Source organism: Panthera onca, chromosome B1 (genome assembly GCF_046562875.1).
Source record: "Panthera onca isolate mPanOnc1 chromosome B1, mPanOnc1 haplotype 2, whole genome shotgun sequence".
Classification (NCBI taxonomy): Eukaryota; Metazoa; Chordata; class Mammalia; order Carnivora; family Felidae; genus Panthera; species Panthera onca.
This window is the reverse complement of record NC_138342.1, coordinates 154,582,818-154,606,552: the sequence shown is the minus strand read 5'-3', so window position 1 is coordinate 154,606,552 and position 23,735 is coordinate 154,582,818. Positions and strand designations below refer to the sequence as shown.

General features: G+C 34.0%; 1 protein-coding gene across 9 annotated transcripts in view; it reads left to right on the top strand.

Annotated features, from left to right (window-relative positions):
• Positions 1–23,735, top strand: part of HMBOX1 (homeobox containing 1) — a 193,626-nt gene that overhangs the window by 86,794 nt on the left and 83,097 nt on the right. For all 9 annotated transcript variants that reach the window (XM_078445583.2, XM_078445582.2, XM_078445581.2 and 6 more), the window contains exons 3-4: positions 4,695–5,171; positions 13,079–13,164. In XM_078445583.2, coding sequence (XP_078301709.1) covers positions 4,695–5,171; positions 13,079–13,164 — 563 coding nt within the window. The remainder of the gene's footprint in view (positions 1–4,694; positions 5,172–13,078; positions 13,165–23,735) is intronic.

Here is a 23,735-nt window from a genome sequence, read left to right as displayed (position 1 = left end):
TGAAGTGCATCTGGTCCAGTATATCATTCAGAGCCATGGTTTCTTTATTGATTTTCTGTTAGATGATCTGTCCATCATTGTAAGTGGAGTATTAAAGTCTCCTGCAATTACCACATTCCTACCAATAAGATTTCTTATGTTTGTGATTAATTGTTTTATATATTTGGGTACTCCCGAATTGGATGCATAAACATTTATAATTGTTAGCTCTTCTTGATGGAGAGACCCCATAATTATGATATAATGCCCTTCTTCACATTTTGATACAGCCTTTAGTTTAAAATCTAGTTTGTCTGATATAAGTATGGCTAATCCAGCTTTCTTTTGACTACCAGTAGCATAATAGATGGTTCTCCATCCCCTCACTTTCAATTAGAAGGTGTCTTCAAGTTGAAAATGGGTCTCTTGTAGACAGCAAATACATGGGTCAATTCTTTATGTATTTTGGATACTAACCTTTTATCAGATATGTCATTTGTAAGTATCTTCTGCCATTTATTAGGTTGTCTTTTAGTTTTGCTGTTTCCTTTGCTGTGCAGAAAGAAGCCTTTTATTTTGATGTAGTCTCAATAGTTTTTCTTTTTGTTTCCCTTGTCCCAGGGGTCTATCTAGAAAGATGTTGTCAGAGAAATTATTGTGCTCTGTTCTGTCTAGGTCTTATGGTTTCAGGTCTCACAGGTCCTTAATTCATCTTGAGTTTATTTTTGTGTATGGTATAAGAAAGTGGTCTAATTTTATTCTTTTGCATGTAGCTGTCCAGTTTTCCCAATACCATTTGTTAAAAAGAATGTTTTTTCCCCATTGCTTAGTCTTGGTATTTTGCCAAAGATTAGTTGACCATATAATCGTGAGTTTATTTCAGGGCTCTCCATTCTGTTCTATTGATCTACGTGTCTGTTTTTGTGCCAGTACCATACTGTTTTGATTACTACTACTTTAGTAGTAGTAATGGTACTTTGTAGTATATCTTGAAATCTTGTAGCAAGGTACTTTGTAGTATGTCTTGAAATCTGGGATTGTGATACCTCCAGTTTTGTTCTTCTTTTTTAAGATCGTTTTGGCTATTTGGGTCTTTTGTGGTTGCATACAAATTTTATGATGATTTACTCTAGTTCTGTGAAAAATGCTATTGGTAATTTGATAGGGGTTGCATTAAATCTGTAGATTGCTTTGCATAGTGTGGACATTTTAACAATATTGGCTTTTATAATTCATGAGCATGGAATATTTTTCCATTTGTTTATGTCATTTGCAGCTAATTTTAAAGAGAAGTTCCTAGGATTAGGGGTTAATATATTACTAAGCACTGGATGGAGCAGACAAAAGGTTAAGGGTTATAACAGAAAGTGGAGTGTTAAGTGTACTTATAAGCCACTCAGAAAATGTTCACATAGATATTCAACAAACTTTATTTAAGCATAATATACCTACTGAAAAATACACCTATCAATAGTCACAACTTGATGGATATTCACAGTGAATATAACAGTGTAATGTTAACTAGCATAGAGCATAGAACATTAGCAACACTGCATAGCATTTTAATAATATATCATTTATGTTAAGCAGGGTGTATTGTTCTTTTGAAATTGGTCAGGAAAAAAAGTAAATGAGTTACTCTGGTTGTGAAATTTTCTCTTCTCTGTCAACCAGCTTATGATATATGTGGCAGGGGGGCATTTATTAAGCTAACAAGTAGTAAAGTACAATTGTAATAGCCACAGTATTTAGGTAGCTAACGATTGGGAACAGTCCATGTGTCTAAAATAGAATGGATAAACATGTAGTATATTCCCATAATGAAGTACTACTCAACAATAAAAAGGAACAAACTACTGATACAATGTTGTAGATCAACCTCAAAAACTTTATGCTGAGTGAAAAAAGTACATAGAAATTACACAAAAGAGTACATAGAACTTCCATTTATATCAAGTTCTAGAACAGGGAAAACTAATCTGGGGTGGGAAAAATTTGAGCAGTGGTTCCCTATGAGAGAAGCAGTCCCGGATTAACTAGGAAGGGGCCAAGGATTAACTGGAAATGGGCACTTCTTGGAGTGGTAGTAAAATTCTTTATCTTCATACACATTTTCACAGATTGTGTGTGTGTGTGAGAGAGAGAGAGAGAGAGAGAGAGAGAGAGACAGAGAGAGAGAGAGAGAAGGAGAGAGCATGCAGATGTTTTCACAAGTCAGGGAGGGGCAGAGGGAGAGGAGGAGAGAGAATTCCAAGTAGGTTTCATTCCCAGTGTGGAGCCTGATGCAGGGCTCGATCTCAAGACTGTGAGATTATGATCTGAGCCAAAACTAAGAGTCAGATGCTTAACTGACTGAGCCATCCAAGTGTCCCTTTTTAAATTATTTTTATTTTATTTTTTATGTATTTCATTTTTACAGTATGTACTTCTCAAAACTCTTAGAATGGTAAACATAAGATTTATGCATTTTCTTTTATGTAAATTTTACCTCAAAAGAAAAACGTGAACAAATAACTGAACTCAAGTTAATGAAATGCATGTGGAAGTGTCTAGGAGGAAGTGTACAGATGTCTGTAACTGAATTTGAAATGCATAAAAAAAGATGAATGTAGGTATGAATGTAGGTATGAATGCATAGGGAATGCATAGGGAATGGATAGTTAATGGATATAATGGATAGTTATAAAGTAAGTAAAATGCTAATGAGAAAATTCAGATGGTTAGTATGTGGGTGTTCACTGTAAATTTATTTTAATTTTTCTGTATGTTTATTATTTTTCATTATAAAATGTTGGAGGAAAAAACTTAGGCAATACAGTAATCATGAAAATAGGACTTTTGTCATGGATAGCTTGTCACAGTGAGTATTGGAAGAAAACAGAAGATAATGTTTAGGTGTAAGACATTGTAGCCTGTGACCACAAATGGCTTGCAACATGTTATTTTTGGTTCACAAAATGTTTGTTTTTATTTTTAATTAGCCTGTCTCTAAAACTAGAGTGATTTCACATAAAAGGTCTAGATTTCTGTCTGCTTATTTTTAGGATTTGAAAGACAAAACAATCAATGGAATAAAATAGAGAATCCAAAGATAGATACAGGTTTGTATGGATATTTTGCATATGAGAAAGGTGGTATTTCAGGTTAGAGGAAAATAAACATATTACTCAGTGAAGCATTTGGGAAAAAATAAAGCTGAAATCCTTTCACACTTACTAAGTAAATACAAATTCCAGATGGACCAAAGATTAAAAAAAAACAAAAAACTATTCCTAGAACCCCTAGTCCATCAGTAGAGTGATTTTATCTAAGTGGTTTTAACTGGAGACTTAAAAGAGTATAGCCTATATCTCAGATCATAGGATTCCAGTAAGTTCTGCAATATACTGGAAAACGGAATCATACATGCTTTTGGAGTCAATAAGATCTAGGTTTAAATCTTTTTTCTGCTCTTAATCAGACTTTTTGCAAGGTACAGAACCAATCTGAGCCTTAGTTTCCCCAATAATCAGTCAATATAAAATCTTAAAATTCTGCCACAGAGGGTTGTTTTGAAGATTAGATGAAATTTCATTATATGAAACTGTTGCCCAATTCCTGCTGAGAAGTGAATGTTCAATAAATTTGCAGTAGAGAGGGATGAAGAAACAGACTTTGAACAGCTATGGAGAACTGGCCCAGAACAGATATTTACCTGTAAAGGTTGAGAAAATTCCTTGACGTTTATTTCCATTAGCAAACACTTATCTAGAGCCTACTGTATGCCATGAATCCTATTTGGCACTAGAACTATAATAGTAAAAATAGAAGAAATTACCACTTAAAAAAAATCTTAAATTAGGATAGTCAGGTTTTTTAAGAAAAAAATTCAAGTAGTGAGAATATTTAAGTTTGATAATTTCCTTAAACTTAATATTGTTATGACTCTGGCATTTTGTGGTGTGCTACAGTTTCTTGTGTTAGTTAAAGGAACCATGTGGAAGCAATTTTCTAAGAAAAATGAATAGTTTGGCTACAACCATGAAAGATCAATTTCTTGGGATAACTGTTAAGAGAGAATGCATTACAGAGATGAGATACTAAACGAAATTGCTAAGTGGTGGGTGAAATGCTTAATGAGATTTTTAATGTACTTCTCTTTTCCATTTAAATATTTTTGCTAGTTACTAGTATTTGCCTAGGCTTACCTTACCAAATCATTTGTTTACACTAAATGAAGATAATAGAGTTCCTAGGTCAGTTTTGCTGATATTTAGTAAATCGAGACAATACAAACTATTTTCTCAATAACTTTTCATTAATAGTACTCTAATGTAGAGTACTGAATTTGAGATGGTAAAAAATACCTGCAAGTAATCAGATAAGCTAGGATTAAAAGTATATGTATCTAATCTGCTATTTTGGTATTAATGCCATATCTGAAATTGTGCTTCAAATATTTACCAAATTGCAGAAAATGTAAATTGTATGCCAAATTGGGTTTTACGTTATATCTAATGTCCATCTGCTAATAAACTCCGTAACTATACCAATCCATTTGCCATGACAATAATGTTTTGGCATGGAGAGATTATTATAATATATAATGTAATTTTTTATAATAGTAATGTCTTAATCACTTTCATTAAGGTGTAGAAATATTTTGCATCTTCTGAGCATTCTCTATAATGATACGTTTTTTGGTAGTATTGTAAATAAACTTTTTTTTTTTTTAGTTTGCTGGAAACCATGTCTCACTATACAGATGAACCCAGATTTACCATAGAGCAGATAGATCTGCTTCAGCGCCTTCGGCGTACTGGAATGACTAAACATGAAATTCTCCATGCCTTGGAAACGTTGGACCGTCTTGATCAAGAGCATAGTGACAAGTTTGGAAGAAGGTCCAGCTATGGAGGAAGTTCTTATGGGAATAGTACCAACAATGTTCCAGCATCTTCCTCTACAGCTACAGCTTCCACACAGACCCAGCATTCTGGAATGTCCCCATCACCTAGCAACAGTTATGATACCTCCCCACAGCCTTGCACTACCAATCAAAATGGGAGAGAGAATAACGAGCGATTATCTACATCCAATGGAAAGATGTCACCCACTCGCTACCATGCAAACAGCATGGGTCAGAGGTCATACAGTTTTGAAGCCTCAGAAGAGGACCTAGATGTAGATGATAAAGTGGAGGAGTTAATGAGGTTAGTTATTCTGCTTACTCAAGAGTCCCCAGAATGTCTGTGTTCTTAGATTGGTTTTGAGTAATATACTGTATTTCAGCTACTTACCTGTTAAGAATTGTGATTTCCCCCTCCTCCTCTTGGAGATGAAAGAAAAAAAATTTCTAATTTTATGATTATAATTCAGATTTTGTCTTCTCTACCTTAGCCCTTTCTCTTTGCTGCTTGATCAACCTTTTACATTCTGTTTACCAAAGCAGAAGTTAGCCTTCTCTTTGTAGTTCTAATTGCTAACATCTGTATTTTCTGGATTTTTAACAGACACATTCTGATCCTTAGAATTTTTTTTTTGATCCTTAGAATTTTTGAGAGAGATGATTTTATGATACAAAATGTATACACTCTTAATTTTTCACTCTAACATACCACAACAAAAGAATTTTGAGGACCTGGTATTTAAAAAGTGTACTTACGAAGAATAGACATGGTTTCTACCCCTAAGCAGCTAAAGTTCTAATTTAAGAGATGCATATATTTATATATTTTTTGTTATCCGTTACAAGGGAAGTATAAGCCTTTGTTGTTTTAAACACTGAAAAAGAGAAAAGTCCACTTTCAACAGAGGTGATTAGGAAAGACTTCACACTGGACCTGGAACACTTTGAGGACAGAACCATGTGTTTTCAAATGTTGTGTTTCCAGAATCTAGAATTGTCCTTGACACACAGTAACGGTTTAATATGTTATGTGAATGGATGAATTTGAGCTAAATCTGAAAGAATAGCCTTTGTTTTGAAATATAGGAATTTTATTTAAAGTTAAGGGAATAGTAAATAATAGGTAGAAAAGGCAAGACATGTTTAGGCTTCTAAAGATTGTATGGGCTAGACTATGGTAATAAGAATATTACGACTCAGTACAGGTTTTGGAAGATTTGAGTTCCACGCAAGTAGTTTATGTTTAATTTGACTGGAATTAAGGCTTTTTTACAGGTCTGTGGGAATAGACATGATAAAAGCATTGTTTTCAATAGATTACCACTACTGTAGTAGGGAGGAGAGCCTGCAGGTAGTTACAATAGATAATGAAAGAATTTACAGTACGAATTTTGTCAGAAATAAAATTAAAACCTATGAGTTATAGTTCTTCCTAAAGATTTTAAGACTTGAAGATAGTATAATGGTGACTTAATATTGCCGTATGGAAGATCTATTCTATAGTACTGCCATGGTAAAATACCTTTTAAACAAACAGTCCCAAATTTGTTTTTAGGGTTACACTGCCTTATATGGAATCATGAGTTGAAGGGCTATTGCATCTAGATGCCAATGTAATTCCTGTGATGAATAGGTTCATAGAGCAGCCATTGGACCCTGTTATTTAAATGTTTAAAACTTAAAAATATAAGAGATCAATTTGGCTTTGAATTCATTGTCATTTATTAAAGCAGCTAGCCACAGTTTAGGTGTTCTTTTGATTTTAATATGTATATCATTGTCATGATTGAGCGAGAAAACCATTTGGGCAAATAGAAGTTACTTAAGTCACTGAAATATAACAAGGTTAGCTTTTAATTATTCTGAGTAGAGAGGGTATCACTAATAAAATTTACATGCTACTTGTTTTTTGTTGTTGCTGTCATTAATCAGTTTTAATAAGCTTTTAACATATAATAGTTAATTCCCAAATGTGTATTAGACTGCCATGAAATTTAGGGAAACTTTCATGTTAACAAAGGGCTCTGGGAGATTGACCAAGATCTAAAGCTTGACTACAATGGTCTAAAAACTTAACTATTAACTCTTACATTGGCATATTGTTGTAATGCAACTATGTTTTCAAAATAAACAGAAAACCTATTTAGCAATGAATAGGATTTGTAATTAAATCCCACCATAAATGCACATTCACGTTTCATCATTAAATGTATACATGTTTAGGCACTGTTACCAGCATTTAATTTACAAACTGCCACTTGTTGTATAGTTAGGATACTTTGTCCTATTCTCTGCTTCTTTGAACTTCTACTTTGGTTCTCTAATCATCTAGGGGGTCTCACTGAACTTTCTGGCTCTCTGTGGTCCTCTGCCATTTTGTTCTCACCCACACTGGCACTCCTCCTTTGTACCCACTTCTAATTTTTCTCAAGTTTGCACATAGTAACCTTAGATCAGAGGGAGAAGTTTATTGCATGACTATTCTCAACCTTTTAATCATCATAACAGTGCTGTGTGTGAAGTGGAGCAGAAAAATTGAGATTCACAAAATTTAAATAACTAGCCCAAGAAAACCTAGATATTAAGTGGCAGAGCCTGAATTCTGACCCACGTCTTTATTACCATGTCTCTGGTATCTGTTGCCTCTGTAAATAAATTTTTCACATCTGCAGATTTCAGTAAGATTTTAAGAACAGTGGTAGATACAACACAAGACAAAGTTGTGAATGCCTTAATGGGTTGTTCCTCCCTCCCTCACCCCCCACATGCATTTGCCACTTTAGATCATTTACTAACCAGATGAATTTTTATTTGGTAGAGTGTTAGAGAAATTTTTGAGCGGTGGATCTTTCAGTATCCTGTGCCCACATAGGGCTATCCTGCCCTCACTAATCACTCAACACTATGGTGACATTATAGTGAATTAGATTTGGTGGCTGTAAGTAGGGAGAATGAGTACCTGCATGCCTTCCTGTCTCCTTTTCTAGATACATGTAATTCACATCTTGCATGCTCACATTTCCCTGCGTCTACAGCACTCAACCATAAGATAAATATTTTTCAAATTACATAAGCCGTTGAGTTCAGACTTAATACCTAATAATTTCAGGGCACATAAGGAAATTTTTTATAGAAATTAGATTATAATTGTATATTTGATCAACTTGTTAGGAAAGAATCAGAAAGAAAGTAACTTTTCTCATTTTTAATTGATCATGGTGAAACAAGAAAGAAACTAGAATGTGAGCTCTCAACACATTATTGAATATATAACATTTTAGGAAGAACTTTAAAACCAAGAGCTAGAATGAAAACCCATTTCACATATTAATATTTTTAAAATGCATCTATTAACACACGTATTTATATACTGTTGTATATATATACATCCGTTTATATTACAGTGTACATCTATTAAAGTGCGTCTGCTCTTTCACGTATGTATTATAAAATAACAAGTAAAATGAGGCTTATGAAGAAGTCATAATGCCATATATTATAGGTGTTATGCTTAACTACCCATGTACTTAAATGTTAGTATTTTATACAAACTGCGTTAGTATTTTATACAAGATCTAAGACTTTATTCTGAGTGGTTATCTATATGCCTAACAATAAGTGATTTAGGATATTTATTTTCTAAATTCAGTTATCATGTTGTTTATACATATAGAGTAGCTTTTCTTTGAAAATTATCTTTAAAATTTTTAAATTATGCTTTGTCTCCATGAGTAGAAATTAAAGGAGCAGATTTTTATTTAAAAGCTAAAGAATTTATATGTAATTATATTTTCTCACCTGTGAAATAGTCTTTGTAGGGACTGGTCCATCTCTGGAAGTCTTTGAGATAGATGGCTACCTTTAAGGGGTCCTAAAGAATGTGTAGTGTATATCAACTGAGAAAATACAGAAGATGTTAAAGCATACAACTTTTAAACACGTAGTCTTTAATAGCCTTTATTCTGGAAATGGAAGGATTGCCATTTTGAACTAGCATAAATAACTCTTTTTCCATTCTGATTTAGGAAGCTTAAACATACCTGAGATTAAGAATTTAGAGCTGTTTTATAAATTATCTAGATCAGGTTTGCCATACTACAACCTTTTATCTTCAACTACAAATTTGTTCATTCACTGAACAAATTAAGCTCTATTATATGCAAACCCCATGATGAATAAGACGCAATCTTTGTGCCAAAAGACTTCACAGGCTAGTAGGAGCGATAAGACCAGGTCTGGGGAACTGCTATAATACAGAATACCATGTAATAGGTTAGCATGTGAGTAGTATAATTGAAATGATAAAGTTAGTTGTTGTAAGAAAGAGGTCTTTCTTAGCTATATCAGGGAGAACGTCTCTGAATAGATGACTGTTAAATTGTGTCTTAAAGAAAGGGTGATTCTACAAAGAGGCATTCCTGATTAATTCATTTGGATATTAAGAAAGGTCTGTGGGTAACAATGGAAAGTTTAGCAAGTTATAAAAATAATGACAATGGAGGGTGGAAAGGAAGAATTTTATCCTCATGTGGAAATCACCCAGATAGATGAATTCAGCATGGCTCTGATTTGGAAAAGGTAGTAGGAGGAGATGACATCGATTTTAAGTGGTTCGATGCAAATAGAGTGGTAGATTATCTTGGAAGTAAGCCATGGAATCAAAGAAGATCAACTTGTGTTTCACTTTAATTTTGTAAGACTTGAGGAGTACAAATCATGAGGAATGTGAGATTTTTAAGAGAAGTGAATCATGATAAGCACTTGGTGATTAAAATAAAAACTTGAAAAAATTGGTTTTCCTAAAAAAAAAAAAAAAAAGTGAAGAAAAAGGGATCCATTCTTTTTAAAGAGGATGAAAAATTTCAAATGAAGACAGAAAGTAAGCAGTAGGAGAATATAAGGAAGTTAGATTTGGAGTAAACAAAAGAGTTTTTGCATCAGGAAACTGGTGATTTCAGAGTTTTGATGTGGACAGTAGGAGAGCCTTGTTGTTAAAGAAGACTGAATGAGGGGGAATATGTGAAAGTTTAAAGAACATAGTTAACCCTGTAGAATGGAGGTCTTTGAAATACACAAGAGAACTGGACACAGTGAAAGTTGAATGCTATTACTATTTTGAAAATACAGGTCTCCCCTCACCCCCCGCGCACCATCTGAAAGCTTGAGTTATACCACTTCACTTTTAGGAAAGACCTACATTCGTACCTGTTTTCACTAACCGAAATCCGAAGGAGATTTTGGCTTTTACCAAACTAATGTAGCTCTTTTATAAAAGCAGAGTGGCATACGGCGAACCTTCAGAAAGCAGGGGATACCTATACCTGATGAAACCAACTAAACACATCACTACTTGTGTCTAAATCTTTCCATGGTGCCTTGAAGCACCTGATATAGATGTTTACTTCAGATGTAGGTAATTATAGCAGATCCTTTGTTTCTTCTTCTGGGATTCTTTCTAGAGTTTTATAAAATAATAGTCATTGTTTAATGGTTTTACAGTTTCAAAAAAATTTTCATTGAAGAATTTTTTTTTATATTATGCACATATACACACATATACATACATTTAATACTAAATTTTATTTAAATTTAATTTCCATGCTTGGAGAAAAATTTTAAAAGCCTTGTGATGGTGGTATTAATGTTCTCATTTTACCAGATGATGAAACCAGGGTCCAGCTTTATTAAATGACTTGCCCAAGCATATCCTTATCTTTTAAGTCTTAAGTTTTTCTTCAGTTTGAAAAAGCTTCTCTCTGGTAAAGCAGTTGACTAAAGAGGTTTTGTTACTATTATTTTTTTAACTTATTTTAACTTGGTACTTAGGAACTTGCCAAGTATCTAAAAATATAGTCTATGGGAGGGTAAATGAATTGCTGCTGTTTTGCAGACTTTTTGAAGTTCTTTTTGTCTTTCTGCAGCCCTTGATAATGTCATACTGCAAGGCTGTGAATAATTCACAAATTGGATATTTCCTATTGGAATAATTGAATGTTATCTCCTCTTTATGATTTAGTGTCTACTCTAGGTGAATTTGATTTAAAATAAATTGATTTAAATTCCAATTTAAATCCGTAGTCAAGAAAATACCATTTAATCATTTTTCCCAGAAAGCACGTTTTTTATTTAACCTTAATAAATATTCTGTTAAACTCACTTTTCATTTTCCTAGAAGGATAGTCTATACATTGCAATGCAGTGCTTTATTTAAATTTTTTCAGATTAATTTTGAAGCTGTATCAGAGACCAAATGATTTGGTTGTTTTATTTACGTAAGGCAAATTCATACTGCTGAAATTATCCCTTGCGCAGGTATTTATTGGTGGATTTTGAGAGCCATTTGGTCTATACTACCTGTATTATACAGAGCAGTTTATTTTATTTGACTTTAAAATGTATTTAAATGTATTGTGCCTTTTTATTTCAGATACACAGTTTTAAATCAAATGAGAGTGCATGTTTTTCAAAGAAATAACTTCCAATATGAACAAGCATTTTGGAGGGAATCTAGCCAGTATCTAGATCAGAATCTAGAGGAGTATGAGAAATTTTAAGTATTGGATTAGGCAGCTGTTTTCTTTCTTTAGGAATTTTTTTGACTAGCATTTCTAACCAGTAGGTCAGGAATATACAGTAGAGCTTCAGATTGAAAGCTTGTCACTACTATTACTTCTCTGTTCTTTTCCAGAATTCCTGAAAGGGAACATTGGTATCCACTCACACAATGTATAGCCCCTCCTCACGAAAGGGCTAACATACCTGCTCTAAGTTAAATCACAACTGATTATTTTTGGGTAGGATCTTTTCTTTTGTTACTCCAAATAATCTTTAGAAAGACTTGGGCTCCTATAAGTAGTTTGGAAGTTTGTGGTTCATTTACAAAATGATTTGTAAAGATTTCATGATCCTTTTTTCTCAGATCAGGGGTCGGAAAGAGTAGATGGTAAACATCTTACACTTTGTGGCCAAGAGGCAAAATAGAGGATATAATACACATACTTAATACTTAACATCTAAGAGGGAAAAAAAAGTCACAGATTTTTATTGACAAAATACAATATTGAATATAGTTTTTAAAACATAGGCCTACCAATAGAAGGATGGAATTTTTGGTGAGGAGATAATACTTTGCTTAATTCATGTTCAGAGTTAGTGTTCTCTGTCATCACATAATGACTGCAAGTGTGAAAAACATTCTTACTTAGCTCTTACAGGTTGTATAAAAACAGTTGGGAGGCCAGATTTAGCCATAGTTTGCTGACCCTGTATGAGATTATAAATTACCACTATTCTGTGGTTTTTTTGAGCTTGATCAAAAATCAATACTTTATTTATGTAATCCTTTTGAACATAAAGTATTCAAAGAGAAATTGGTTGGTTTTAAGGGTATAAGTTTTACTTAAAGTGTATTTGTTGTGGTGGAGAAATAGAAGTCTTGCCTTTCATTGTTGTTCTAGTAAATGTCTCGTCTTGTGAGAATTTGTTGTTGTCTTAGTGGAGGAAAAATTAGATCTATAATATGTATGTAATCTCAAGGACACAATATAGTTTTAAGTACTCTATATTACATATAATAGGAAATTAATGTTGCCTTTTTATATTAAAATTCTATATTCATTTCATCCCACTTAATTTTTTTTTTTTTTGGTTTATACAGGAAAAAGAAGGCAAATTAAAATTTTCAAATGGCTAATGTTTTTAGCAGTTGTAAGAATGATGATGATTTCTGTTCCTTTAACAAAGGTTTTAAAATGAACATTATTTATGCAGTTTCATAGTTAACATGCGAGCCCACAGTCTACTCACAACTGATTTTTGTTGTTGTTATTGCTTTTTATTTTTCTAGGATTTCTGTCTTTGTAAGGTATATTCATTCCTCAGTAATGAAACTTAGTATATACCATATGGCAGCCTTGTTCCTAATGTGAATTATACACAGCATGCGATTAACCATCGTCTGGTATGAGACTTATATCTACTGTGGCATTCACTAAAGCGTCTGTCTGATGGTGTGATGTTTTAGGACTTGAATATTTGGTGTTTCTTGGTTTGTTTTAATTTCATATTTTCACACAAGCTTGGTCTGTTTACCTTTATTTTTGTGTTCTTTCTTTCTATGTGCTCCCCACCTCTCTGCTTCACCTTTCTTAGCAAAGATGAGGATTTCTACCTTCAACATACATTGTTGGTCTTGTCTTCTGTTTTTGTTAGGAGGGACAGCAGTGTGATAAAAGAGGAAATCAAAGCCTTTCTTGCCAATCGGAGGATTTCCCAAGCAGTTGTTGCACAGGTAACAGGTAAGAGCTAAAGAGCCCTTTATTCTGGAATCATGTCTAGTCTCTGCCTTCTGGTGCAGATGTTGGAATATTGCTTGCATTTCTGCATTGCAGCGCAGACCTGTCAACTTAGGCATAATAATGTATGCCTGTGATTTAAAACCCATTGTCTCTGATATCATGAAACTTCTCCAGTGATTTTTTTTTAAACTGGTGCTAGTAAATTTTATAGCATTTGTGATAACCACAAAATTCCCCATTTTATGACTAAAAAAGGGTCTCTGGTTTTCTTGTAACTGACAGAGCTTATGACACATGCACATCCAACTGCTATCTACATTTCATGTTTTTAAAAGCTTGCAGTCCTCCTGATTCTCGATTTTACCAATTAAAAAATTATCCATGAGAGTAAAGGAAGTTTTTTTTTAAGCCCTTTTCATATGTGAAGCTCTCTTCGAACTGTTACTGAGAAGATAAGAGTTATCATTGTCTTCTCTTTGTTCTTTATATACCATCCCATTACCCACCCCACCGCAGCCCCATCTCAAGTATGTGGTGTATATGTGTCATTCTCTATTCAGATTGCGTTTTTTATGGAGTTCTTAAATATGGGGGTAGCATGTCGTGTTTGTTGGTATGTATTCTTTCTTTCTTGGATATCAGTGATTTATTTATAAGACCTAATATAAACTCAACTATATCTTAGTCATTAGAAGAACTGGAAACTCTTTTAACTGCATTTTGTATTTGGTACGTTGTTGTATGTTGTACATTAATGGATTTAAAAATTAGTTTTTTCCTCCTCCCCTCCTTGTTTGACATGCCGTTAGCACCTACGTGACTTTGGGCTTTTTAGCCTCTGCATCTCAGATTCTTACCTATATGATGAAATAGTTGGATCTAATTACATAGTACCTTCCAATTTTAAGATATCATTTCTGTTCTCTAGACATCGGTATTTATTGAAGCTAATTTATGTAAAAAAGTTGTTATTGACCATCAGTATGGTAAAAAATGAAACTTGAGATTTCAGAAGTCTTAAATTTCATCCCAAGAATCAACCAATTCTAATACATATGTGTGTGTGATATATAACACTACTAACATACTTTTACAAATGATGCCTATATTCATGGTAAAAGATTCTAATTAAAGGCATATCCTTCCATGTAGAAATCTTTCTTAATAGAAGGATGTGTACACATTTAATTTTTATACCTTTCAATAGAATATGTAAAATACATTTTTACCTTTATCTTCAAGGATTAAGGAATATGCTAAGGGCATTGTAAGGGCAAGTTAAGTGGGTTTTACCAAAACCCACTGATGTGCACTGTGAAAAGACAGAGTATTGTCTTTTCAGGGCTTTTACTTTATCTCTAAGATTAGAAACAATAGTATCTTCTAGTTTGTCAGCTACAAAAAAGAATAAAACTGTAGTGTTATAGAACGGTATTATAGAGTTGGTTATTTTTCCAGGTGGAAGTGTTTTTGAGGATCTTGAATCCCCCGAATCTTGAGTCATCTTAGACTTTTAAAATAGTAGCTTTTGGGGTGCCTGGGTGGCTCAGTCAGTAAACTGTCCAACTTTGGCTCAGGTCATGATTTCACAGTTTGTGAGTTCAATACCCACATCTGGCTCTATGCTGACAATGCAGAGCCTGCTTAGGATTCCCTCTCTGCCACTCCCCCACTTATGCTCTCTCTCTCTCTCAAAATAAAGAAATAAACTTAAAAAAATGAAAGTAAATAAAATAGTAGCTTTTGAAACCCATGTGACATTGATTCACATTATAAGAAAATACCTTTAAAAGGAATTTCTTAGGAATATCTAAAGGGAATAGCTACAGCATAGTGGATTAAACACAGTAGTATTGCCTTTTTGGAAAGGGAAGCTGAAAGATGTTTTAGCGTCTTGCTACTCAAAGTGTAGTCCGTGGAACAGCATTATTTGGAGCTTGTTAGAAATGTAAAGATACAGAGTACCACCCTAAACCTGCTGAATCAGAATTTTCATTTTAACCAGATCCCCAGATAATTTGGGTTTGAGAAGTACAATTCTAGGAGATTGGTAAGCTTTTCTGACATTAAATTTCAGTGGACTGGCATATTTTTAACATTGTGCCACTCAGTAAGAGTCCTCATAATGCCATCTTGTGGTTCTGAAAATATTTTTACATATTTATTATTTGTTATATCACGTGACCTTTATTTTGCTTCTATAATCATAGGATTTGGTACTGTTAAAAACTTCTTCCCCCATTTCAACCTCAATCCAACTTATTCTTCCTCCTCTTCATTCCTATTCCAAAAGCTTGGGCACATTTTCCCTTGATCACATATCTTTAATGGTTCTCCATTGTCTGAAAAATGAAACTCCTTATAGTCTGACTCCAGCCTTCTTTTTATTGCCATCTTCTCTTCAGTATTCTCCCTAACTAAATTTAGATACTCACCATTTTCAGAATTCTCATTTCGATGCTTACAAATCATTGTTTGTGCCTAGTATGCTTTTCCCCTTCACACTTCAGCCTTATAAAGTTCTGTTTATCAAGATTACCTTGAGGTGCCTGGGTGGCTCAGTTGGTTAAGCATCTGGCTCTTGATTTCAGCTCAAGTCATGATCTCACAGTTGGTGAGTTCAAGCTCCACATCAGGTTCTGTGCTGATGGTGCAGAGCCTGCTTGGGAATCTCTCTTTCTCCCTCTCGCTCTGTCCACTCTCTCTCTCTCAAAATAAATAAAATTAAAAAAATTTTTTTACCTCAATTATTATCCTCATTCTGGCTTCTTTGATCACTTTAGCACACGTAGATCTCTCTCTCTTTTTTTTTTTTTTTTTTTTTTTTTAAATGTTTACTTATTTTGAGGTGGGGTGGGGCAAAGGAAAAGAATCCTAAGCAGGCTCCTCACTCTCAGCTCGGAGCCTTATGTGGGGCTCAATCCAATGAACTGAGATTATGACCTGAGTTGAAATCAAGAGTCAGATGCTCAATCAACTGAGCCACCCAGGTGCTCTTAGAATTCTCTCTTTATGAAATCAGTTACACTAAGTTCACCACTCTTAGGTACTATGCCTCATTTCAGTTATGCATTTTAGAGTAAAGTTCTTTAAAAGCAGTGATCTTTCAGGGCACCTGGGTGGCTCAGTCAGTTGAACATCTGACTTCGGCTTAGGTCACAATCTCATGGTTCATGGGTTCAAGCTCTGCATGGGGCTTGCTGCTGTCAGTGCAGAGTCCGCTTCAGATCCTCTGTCTCCCTTTCTCTCTGCCCCTCTCCTGCTCATGCTTGCTCCCTCTCTGCCAAAAATAAATAAACATTTTTTTTAAAAAAAGCAAAAAAACAAAAACCAGTGATCTTTCTTGCACATTCCCAGAGAGTCAAGCATTATACATACTTTCTGAAGATTTCATGTTTACCTAGCTGCCTTGTAGTGCTGTCTTGTAGCTGAACATATGAAAGTTTATCCAATATTAACTTTGTCCAGTGACGTTCCCTTTCCAAAAATAATTATTTGTTCACCAAATGCTGCGTGAATTTCTGCCCTTAAGGAATTTGCATCTTTCTTTTATCTGCTTTAATTCAGTTATTTACATAAGGCAGGGGAGTGAGGGTGATTTATAACAAGATTGTTTCATTGTCCCATTGGTCAACTTAATGAATTCATTTATTTCTCATGTATTACTGTGTTGCATTTTCACCTGGCCCATCAAACTAGCCTCAGGGGCAGGGCTTTTCATTCTAGAAAAGAGATCCAACTAGAAAATAGTGAGTTAGTGAGAATCCATCATACCTGTCCATCATAATTGGCATACCTGGCATAGAGAAGCCTACATAAGCTTCTAGACATCTAGGACTCACTCACTAGGGGTACCTGATCTCAGCGTATAGCCACTTTTTGTCTTTAAACAAATTAGTGAAGTGTATCTTACAAGAATATCTCTGCCTGATGAAATCTTCCCAAAATAAAGTTTAAGGTGTGGAGCCCCAGAATCTATGTCCTGTTATGGAGTCTTTAAAAAGTTAAGTTCAACTCTAATATGTGAAATAATGAAATAAATCAACCTTGAGATAAAAATGAGAATGAGTAGGGCCTAACAAAAGAGATTGCTAAATAAAAAAAGTGTAGTGAGGTGCAAAATTATAACACATGTGCTTGTTCCAGAAACTAATACAGAGGCTTCTTTTTATAGATTTGGAGGATTTCTATAATAAGATAAACAAGAAGTTCATGGGTGGGGTCTGTATAAATAATATCCTACTGATAGGAAAAATGACAGTATAAACAGGATATAATAACAGTGCCTGCTGAATTTCCCAGCATGTTATTTGTAGCTTCTTTCACAGAGTCACAGCTGCTCCCACTAAGGGTGGATTTTTACCTCTGTAAGACGTCGAGCAAGATTCTAAATTCCGACTATCAGTGGTGGGATGGGGATCGTAGCCCTTGCTTGAATAATAACCCACACGTGGGTTTTATATTCACTTTCGTGGTGAAACATTGTCTTTGGCTTTTAGCATTCTTAAAACATGATTTTCTTTTTATATGACCTCTGGGAAAAATCAAGCAGGCAGAATAAATGAGTAAGTGGGCAGCTCGAGTGAGTGCTTATCAGCCAAAGAAATATACTAATTGGATTCTTACCCTCTTAAAGTGGAAAAAGAAAAAAAAGTTACATCTGTGTCTTTTAAGAAATCATAATTTTGTTTTCTTTAATGGTAGTAGTATAATGAAAAGACAAACTTGAAACTTTAGAATACCAAAGTTCTAGTCCTTCTATCTTAAATAGTCCTGGGGAGAATCATATAGCTTCTCTGAGCCTCTGTTTTACTTATTTTAAGATGAGGGGCTTTGACCCAATATTTCCAAGTATGTTTTCTAGTTAGCTGATTCTAGGCTGTTTTTAAACTAAGTACATTTAACAAGTGTGGATCTTACTCATATATTAGTGACTCTGATTCCCAACATGTAAGAATTTGTGTAAAGAGAATCTCTGAACTGGTTTTAGAAATGTTCCAACTGTACTGAGATCATTTCTCTTTTTCAAATGTATCTTTAAAATGAAGTATGAGAACATTGCATATTCAATTTATATAATAGTTTCTTTACAAAGTGGGTATATATTGATCCTCTCCCTAATCAGAGAACTTCATACCAGCTACTAAAAACCAACTAAAGTGTACATACACCTTTTTAAAAAATAGACTTCATTTTTTAGAGCAGTTTTAGGTTCACTGCAAAAGTGAGTAGAAAGTAGAATTTCCTTTTGCTCCACGCCCCCTACACATGCACAGCCTCCCTACATCTGGCACGTCCTCAGCATCTGGCACTGAAGTGCTACATGTGTTATAATGTGTGAACCTACATCGACATCATCATTGTCAAAGTCCATACTTCACATTACATATAAATGGTTTTGTACATTCTGTGGGGTTTTGAAAAATGTGTCATGACAAGTATCCACGGTTGTTGTATCATAATATGATACTACGATTTCACTGCCTAAAAATCCTGTGTTCCGCCTATTCATCCCTTCCTTCTTCCTCACTGACCCTTGGCAACCACTGACTTCTCCATGGTTTTGCTTTTTCCAGAATGTTACCATATAGTTTGTAGCCTTTTCACATTGGCATCTTCCTCTTAGCAATATGCTTTTAAGATTACTTAAGGTCTTTTCATGGCTTACTAGCTCATTTCTTTCTGGTGCTAAATAATATCCCATTGTCTCAAAATAACAGTTTATTTTTCCATTCACCTACTGAAGGACATCTTGGTTGCCTCCCAAGTTCTGGCAGTTATGAGTAAAGTTACTATAAACAAGTAGAATTTATGTCTACATTAGAAAAGCAATGTTGATAGGGCATTTATCACAGACTAAAGAATTGTCCTCTTGTCATATAACCAAATATAATTAATTGTCTGCTTATTTAACAAGATTTTATCAATTCCTATCTAATGAGTTTCACTAGTTTTAGGTAGATCTCCAATTTGAAGGCAATTATCTGTCTACAAAAAGGGCAGATTTCTGTATTTGAGATGTAACTTCTGTCTCCAAATTGAAGAAGATTAGAGGTTCTGTTTATTAGGAGAAAAACTTATTTTCAGATCTTTGAATGGATTTCAGTTACCAACAATATAAATATTTTTGTAGAGTGAATTTAAAATTTTCTCTGGTTTTGTAGACTCTAGAGAATAAGAACAGATGTTGTCCTGTGGTTCAAAAAATTCTTAAGTTTTTATCTCATTTTCTTCTATCTTCTGCAATTTGTTGGCTATTTTATTACAAACACAACACATTTTTTTCCATGAAAAAAAAAATCCAGCTTCTATATCTGAATACTCACATTTTCCCACTTTGGTGATAGCTAAATGAAAAGTTGGGATGAAATAATTTCAGAGGATACTTTTGTTGTTCGAACATCAGTTTTCTACAGTTCTTGAAATTTGTTGTCCTACCAGGGCTTTCATCATCTCAAAGGCAGGGTATAGGACTGTACATTTTTAGTGTCAAAGTTATGAAGGTTGGTTTGCAAGTAAGAAGATTTTTCTTCCACCTGTATTTAAAGTGGAAATTATATTTAAAAATTTTTTATTCTACCATAAGCTTTGACAAAAGTGACTAAAAGGTTAGACACAAATGGCTTTTCCCCCCAATCAGTAATTTTCATTTTTGTTTCTCCCTAATTCTTGTTTCCTAAGATTGTGGAGGAAAGTGTGTACTTGAGGTATAAATATTACTTAGGCAGTTTTATAAATTATTTCTTACTTAACCCAAGTTAATTTTCCTTGTATTTAAAAAAAAAAAAAAAGCGACAGGGATAAATGACAAGAAAACCTTAGTAAGAAAGTCAGAAGAAAGTCAAAGAATACCCTAGTAAGAAAGTGTCTGATGAAGTAACAAAGTCTAAATTTCAGCTGAAGTCCATGTGAATCATCAGGCAATATTATAAATAACTTCCTGCAGGAGAAAGCTCTGAGGGATAAATAACATTTTTTGTAAACATAGATATGGTCTTTTGTGCATTAAGGAATTATCCTGTTAACTCTTGAAGTTTACTTAGCGATCTTAAAGGATTTGACATCAATTGCTACAAATAATTTGTTGTCAGAAAGATATACTAGATTTAGTAGTGTGTAGTTACTAACTTTAGTTAGGTAAGGAACTGAAGCTTGAACTAACCAAACTAACCAGTTTGGGGGCAGTGACAGCTGAGACATCTGTGAGGCCAAATTCTTTTGGCCTTTAAGAAAGCCTTTAATATCAACATGGGTCAACTTCAGCTAAATTTAACTATGTCATGTGATCCTCACAAAATAAACTTGAGGTATGCAGGGGAAATGTGGGTTTTTTCTTTATTTTTAATCACTTTATAGTCAGATAAAATTTGTGTAGGAGTAGAGTTCTCTGAATTGTACCAGATTTATACAGTGGTATAACTAAAAGCAAGAGATAAAACATTGTCAGTATTTCATTAAGTTCTCTCTTGCCTCTTTGCAGTCACATACCTCACCCCACTGCAAGTCCCTGCCAGTCACAGATCTATGTTCTGTCAGGATAGTTTTGTATTTTCTAGAATATCATGTGACTAGAATCTTACAATATATACCTTTTTTTAATGTCTGACTTCTTTCTTTTTGTGACTTCTTTCACTTAGCATGATACTTTTGAGATTCATTAAAGTTGTTACATGTATCCGTAGTTTGTAAGTTTTAAATGATGAATATTAGTCAGTTGAATGGATATAACAAAATTCACTTATCCAGATTAATTGATGGGCATTTGAGCTATGTTTAGGTTTGGGCTATTATGAATTAAGCTGCTGTGAACATTCGTTTGCAAGGTTTTACATGGACATTTGTTTTCTCATACCTAGGAGTGGGATTGTGGGATTAGTGGCAAGTATATGTTTAACTTTTTAAGAAACTGTCAAACTGTTTTCCAAAATTACTAGACCATTTTGCACTCCTACTAGCAGCATATGAGACTTCCAGTTGCTTTGCATTCTCTTCAGCTCTTGGTATTTGGTATTTGTATTTCTCTTTAAGTTTAGCCATTCTAGTGCATATGTAATAGCATCTCACTCTAGTTTTATTTTGCATTTTTCTAATGACTAATTATGTTGAGCATCTTTTCAGATGCTCATTTGCTATTCATGTATCATCTTAGGTGAAATGTCTGTCACATCTTTCACTCATTGTTTTTTAATCAGGTTGTTTCACTTATTATTGATTAGAAGAGTTCTATGTATATTCTGGGTTCAAGTCCTTGAATATGTGGATACACAGATATCCTAGTCTGAGGCTTGTATTTTCATTTTCTTAATGTTCTCTTTCAAAGATGAAATGTTTAAAAAAAAAACAAACAAAGATGAAATGTTTTTAATTTTGCTGAAGTTGTGTTTTTTTTTCCTTTATGGTTCATATTTTTTGTGTCCTAAGAAAATATGCCTAAATTAAGTCTCAAAGATTTTCTTATGTTTTCTTCTGAAAGTTTGATAGTTTCAGCTTGTACATTTAGGTCTGTGAACATTTCAAGTTAATTTTTTGTGTATGTGTAAGGTAAGGGTTAAGACCTATTTTTTTTCCCTATGGATGTCCAATTGTTGGAGCACCATTTGTTGAAAATGGTCAGCAGTGGTCACGAGACTAGTCTTTCTCTAATTCAGTTACATTGGCACCTTTGTTAAAAATCAATTGAATTTGTATGTGTGGGTCTATTTTTGTGCTGTCTGTTGTGTCCCATTGGTCTTTATGTTTATTCTTATACCAATACAAAATTGTAAATTATTATAGTAGTCTTGAAGGCAGAAAGCATAATTCCTCCCAACTTTGTTTTTCTTTTTCTTATTTAAAAATTTTTTTTTAACGTTTATTTATTTTTGAAACAGAGAGAGACACAGCATGAACAGGGGAGGGGCAGAGAGAGAGGGAAACACAGAATCGGAAGCAGGATCCAGGCTCTGAGCCATCAGCCCAGAGCCTGACTCGGGGCTTGAACTCGCGGACCGCGAGATCGTGACCTGAGCTGAAGTTGGACGCTTAACCAACTGAGTCACCCAGGCGCCCCTGTTTTTCTTTTTCAAGATCACTGTTGTTATTCTAGCTCTTTTGAATTTCCATGTATGTTTTAAAATCAACTTGTTAATTTCTTTTATTTTCTTTAATGTTTAATTTTGAAAGAGAGAGAGACAGAATACGAGTGGGGGAGGGGCAGAGAGAGAGAGGGAGACACAGAATCCAGAGCAGATTCCAGGCTCTGAGCTGTCAGCATAGAGCCTGATGCGGGGCTCAAACTCATGAACCATGAGATCATGACCTGAGCCAAAGGCAGAAACTCAACCAAGCTATCCAGGTGCCCCAATCAACTTGTTAATTTTGACAAAAAAAAATATTTGTAGTGAGATTGGGATTGGTATTGTGTTAATTGTATAGGTCAGTCTAGCATTTGGAATTGACATCTTAATGATACTGAGTGTTTTTGTCCATGAACATGGTATATCTCGATTTGTTTAGGTCTTCTTTATTTTCTCTCAAGAATGTTAGTTTTCAGTGTATAGGTCCAGAACATTTTTTCTTGAATTCATCTCTAAATATTTTACATTTTTGATACTATTGATATTATCCTTAATGTCGATTTCCAGTTGTTTATTTCTTATGTCATAGAATAATTGATTTGGTTATATTGATCTTCTATTTTGTAACTTGGCTAAATTCGTTTATTTGTTCTAGTAACTTTAAAAAAATTTCTTGGGATTTTCTACATGGACAATCATATTATTTGTGAATAAGGATAATTCTACTTCTTCCTTTTCAATGTGTATGCCTTTTATTTCCTTTTCTTACCTTAATCACACTGACTAGGACCACCAGTTAAATGTTGAACATGGTAATGAGAGCAGACATCTTTGCATTTTCTCCAAACTTAGGGAGCAGGCATTCACTTTTTCACCATTAAATGTGATCTTAGCTCTAAGTTTTTCATAGATGTCCTTTATCAAGATGCTCTTCAAGCGAAGTTTCCTTCTATTTCTGGTTTCTGAGAATTTTTATCATGAATGGATGTTTGTACTTTATCAAATGCTTTTCTGCATCTATTGAGATTACCATATGATTTTTCTTATTTTAGTCTTGTTAATATGGTGAATTACACTGATAGATTTTCAGATGTTAAACCAGCCTTGCACTCTGGGAAAAATTCCATTGAATCATAATGTATTACCTTTTGTGTATGGTTTAGTTCAATTTGCTGATACTCTAGTATTGTAAAATTGTAGTATCTGTGTTCATTAGGAATATTATTCAGGGTTTGTTTTGCTTGTTCCATGTAATGTCCTTGTCTAGTTTTGTTAAGGTAATGTGGCCTCATAAGACATGTTGGAAAGTGTTTCAGTCCCTTGTGTTTCTAGAAGAATTGGTATAGAATTGGTAGCACTTCCTCCTTAAATACTGTTCTTGATGATGATGATGATGATGATGATGATGATGATTGTCTTACACTTGGCTATTATTTAACTAAAGGATCTTAGTTAAGGGCTTGTGCCCTGTACTGAAGGCAGCAGATAGAATATAGAAATAGTGGAGATTATTAG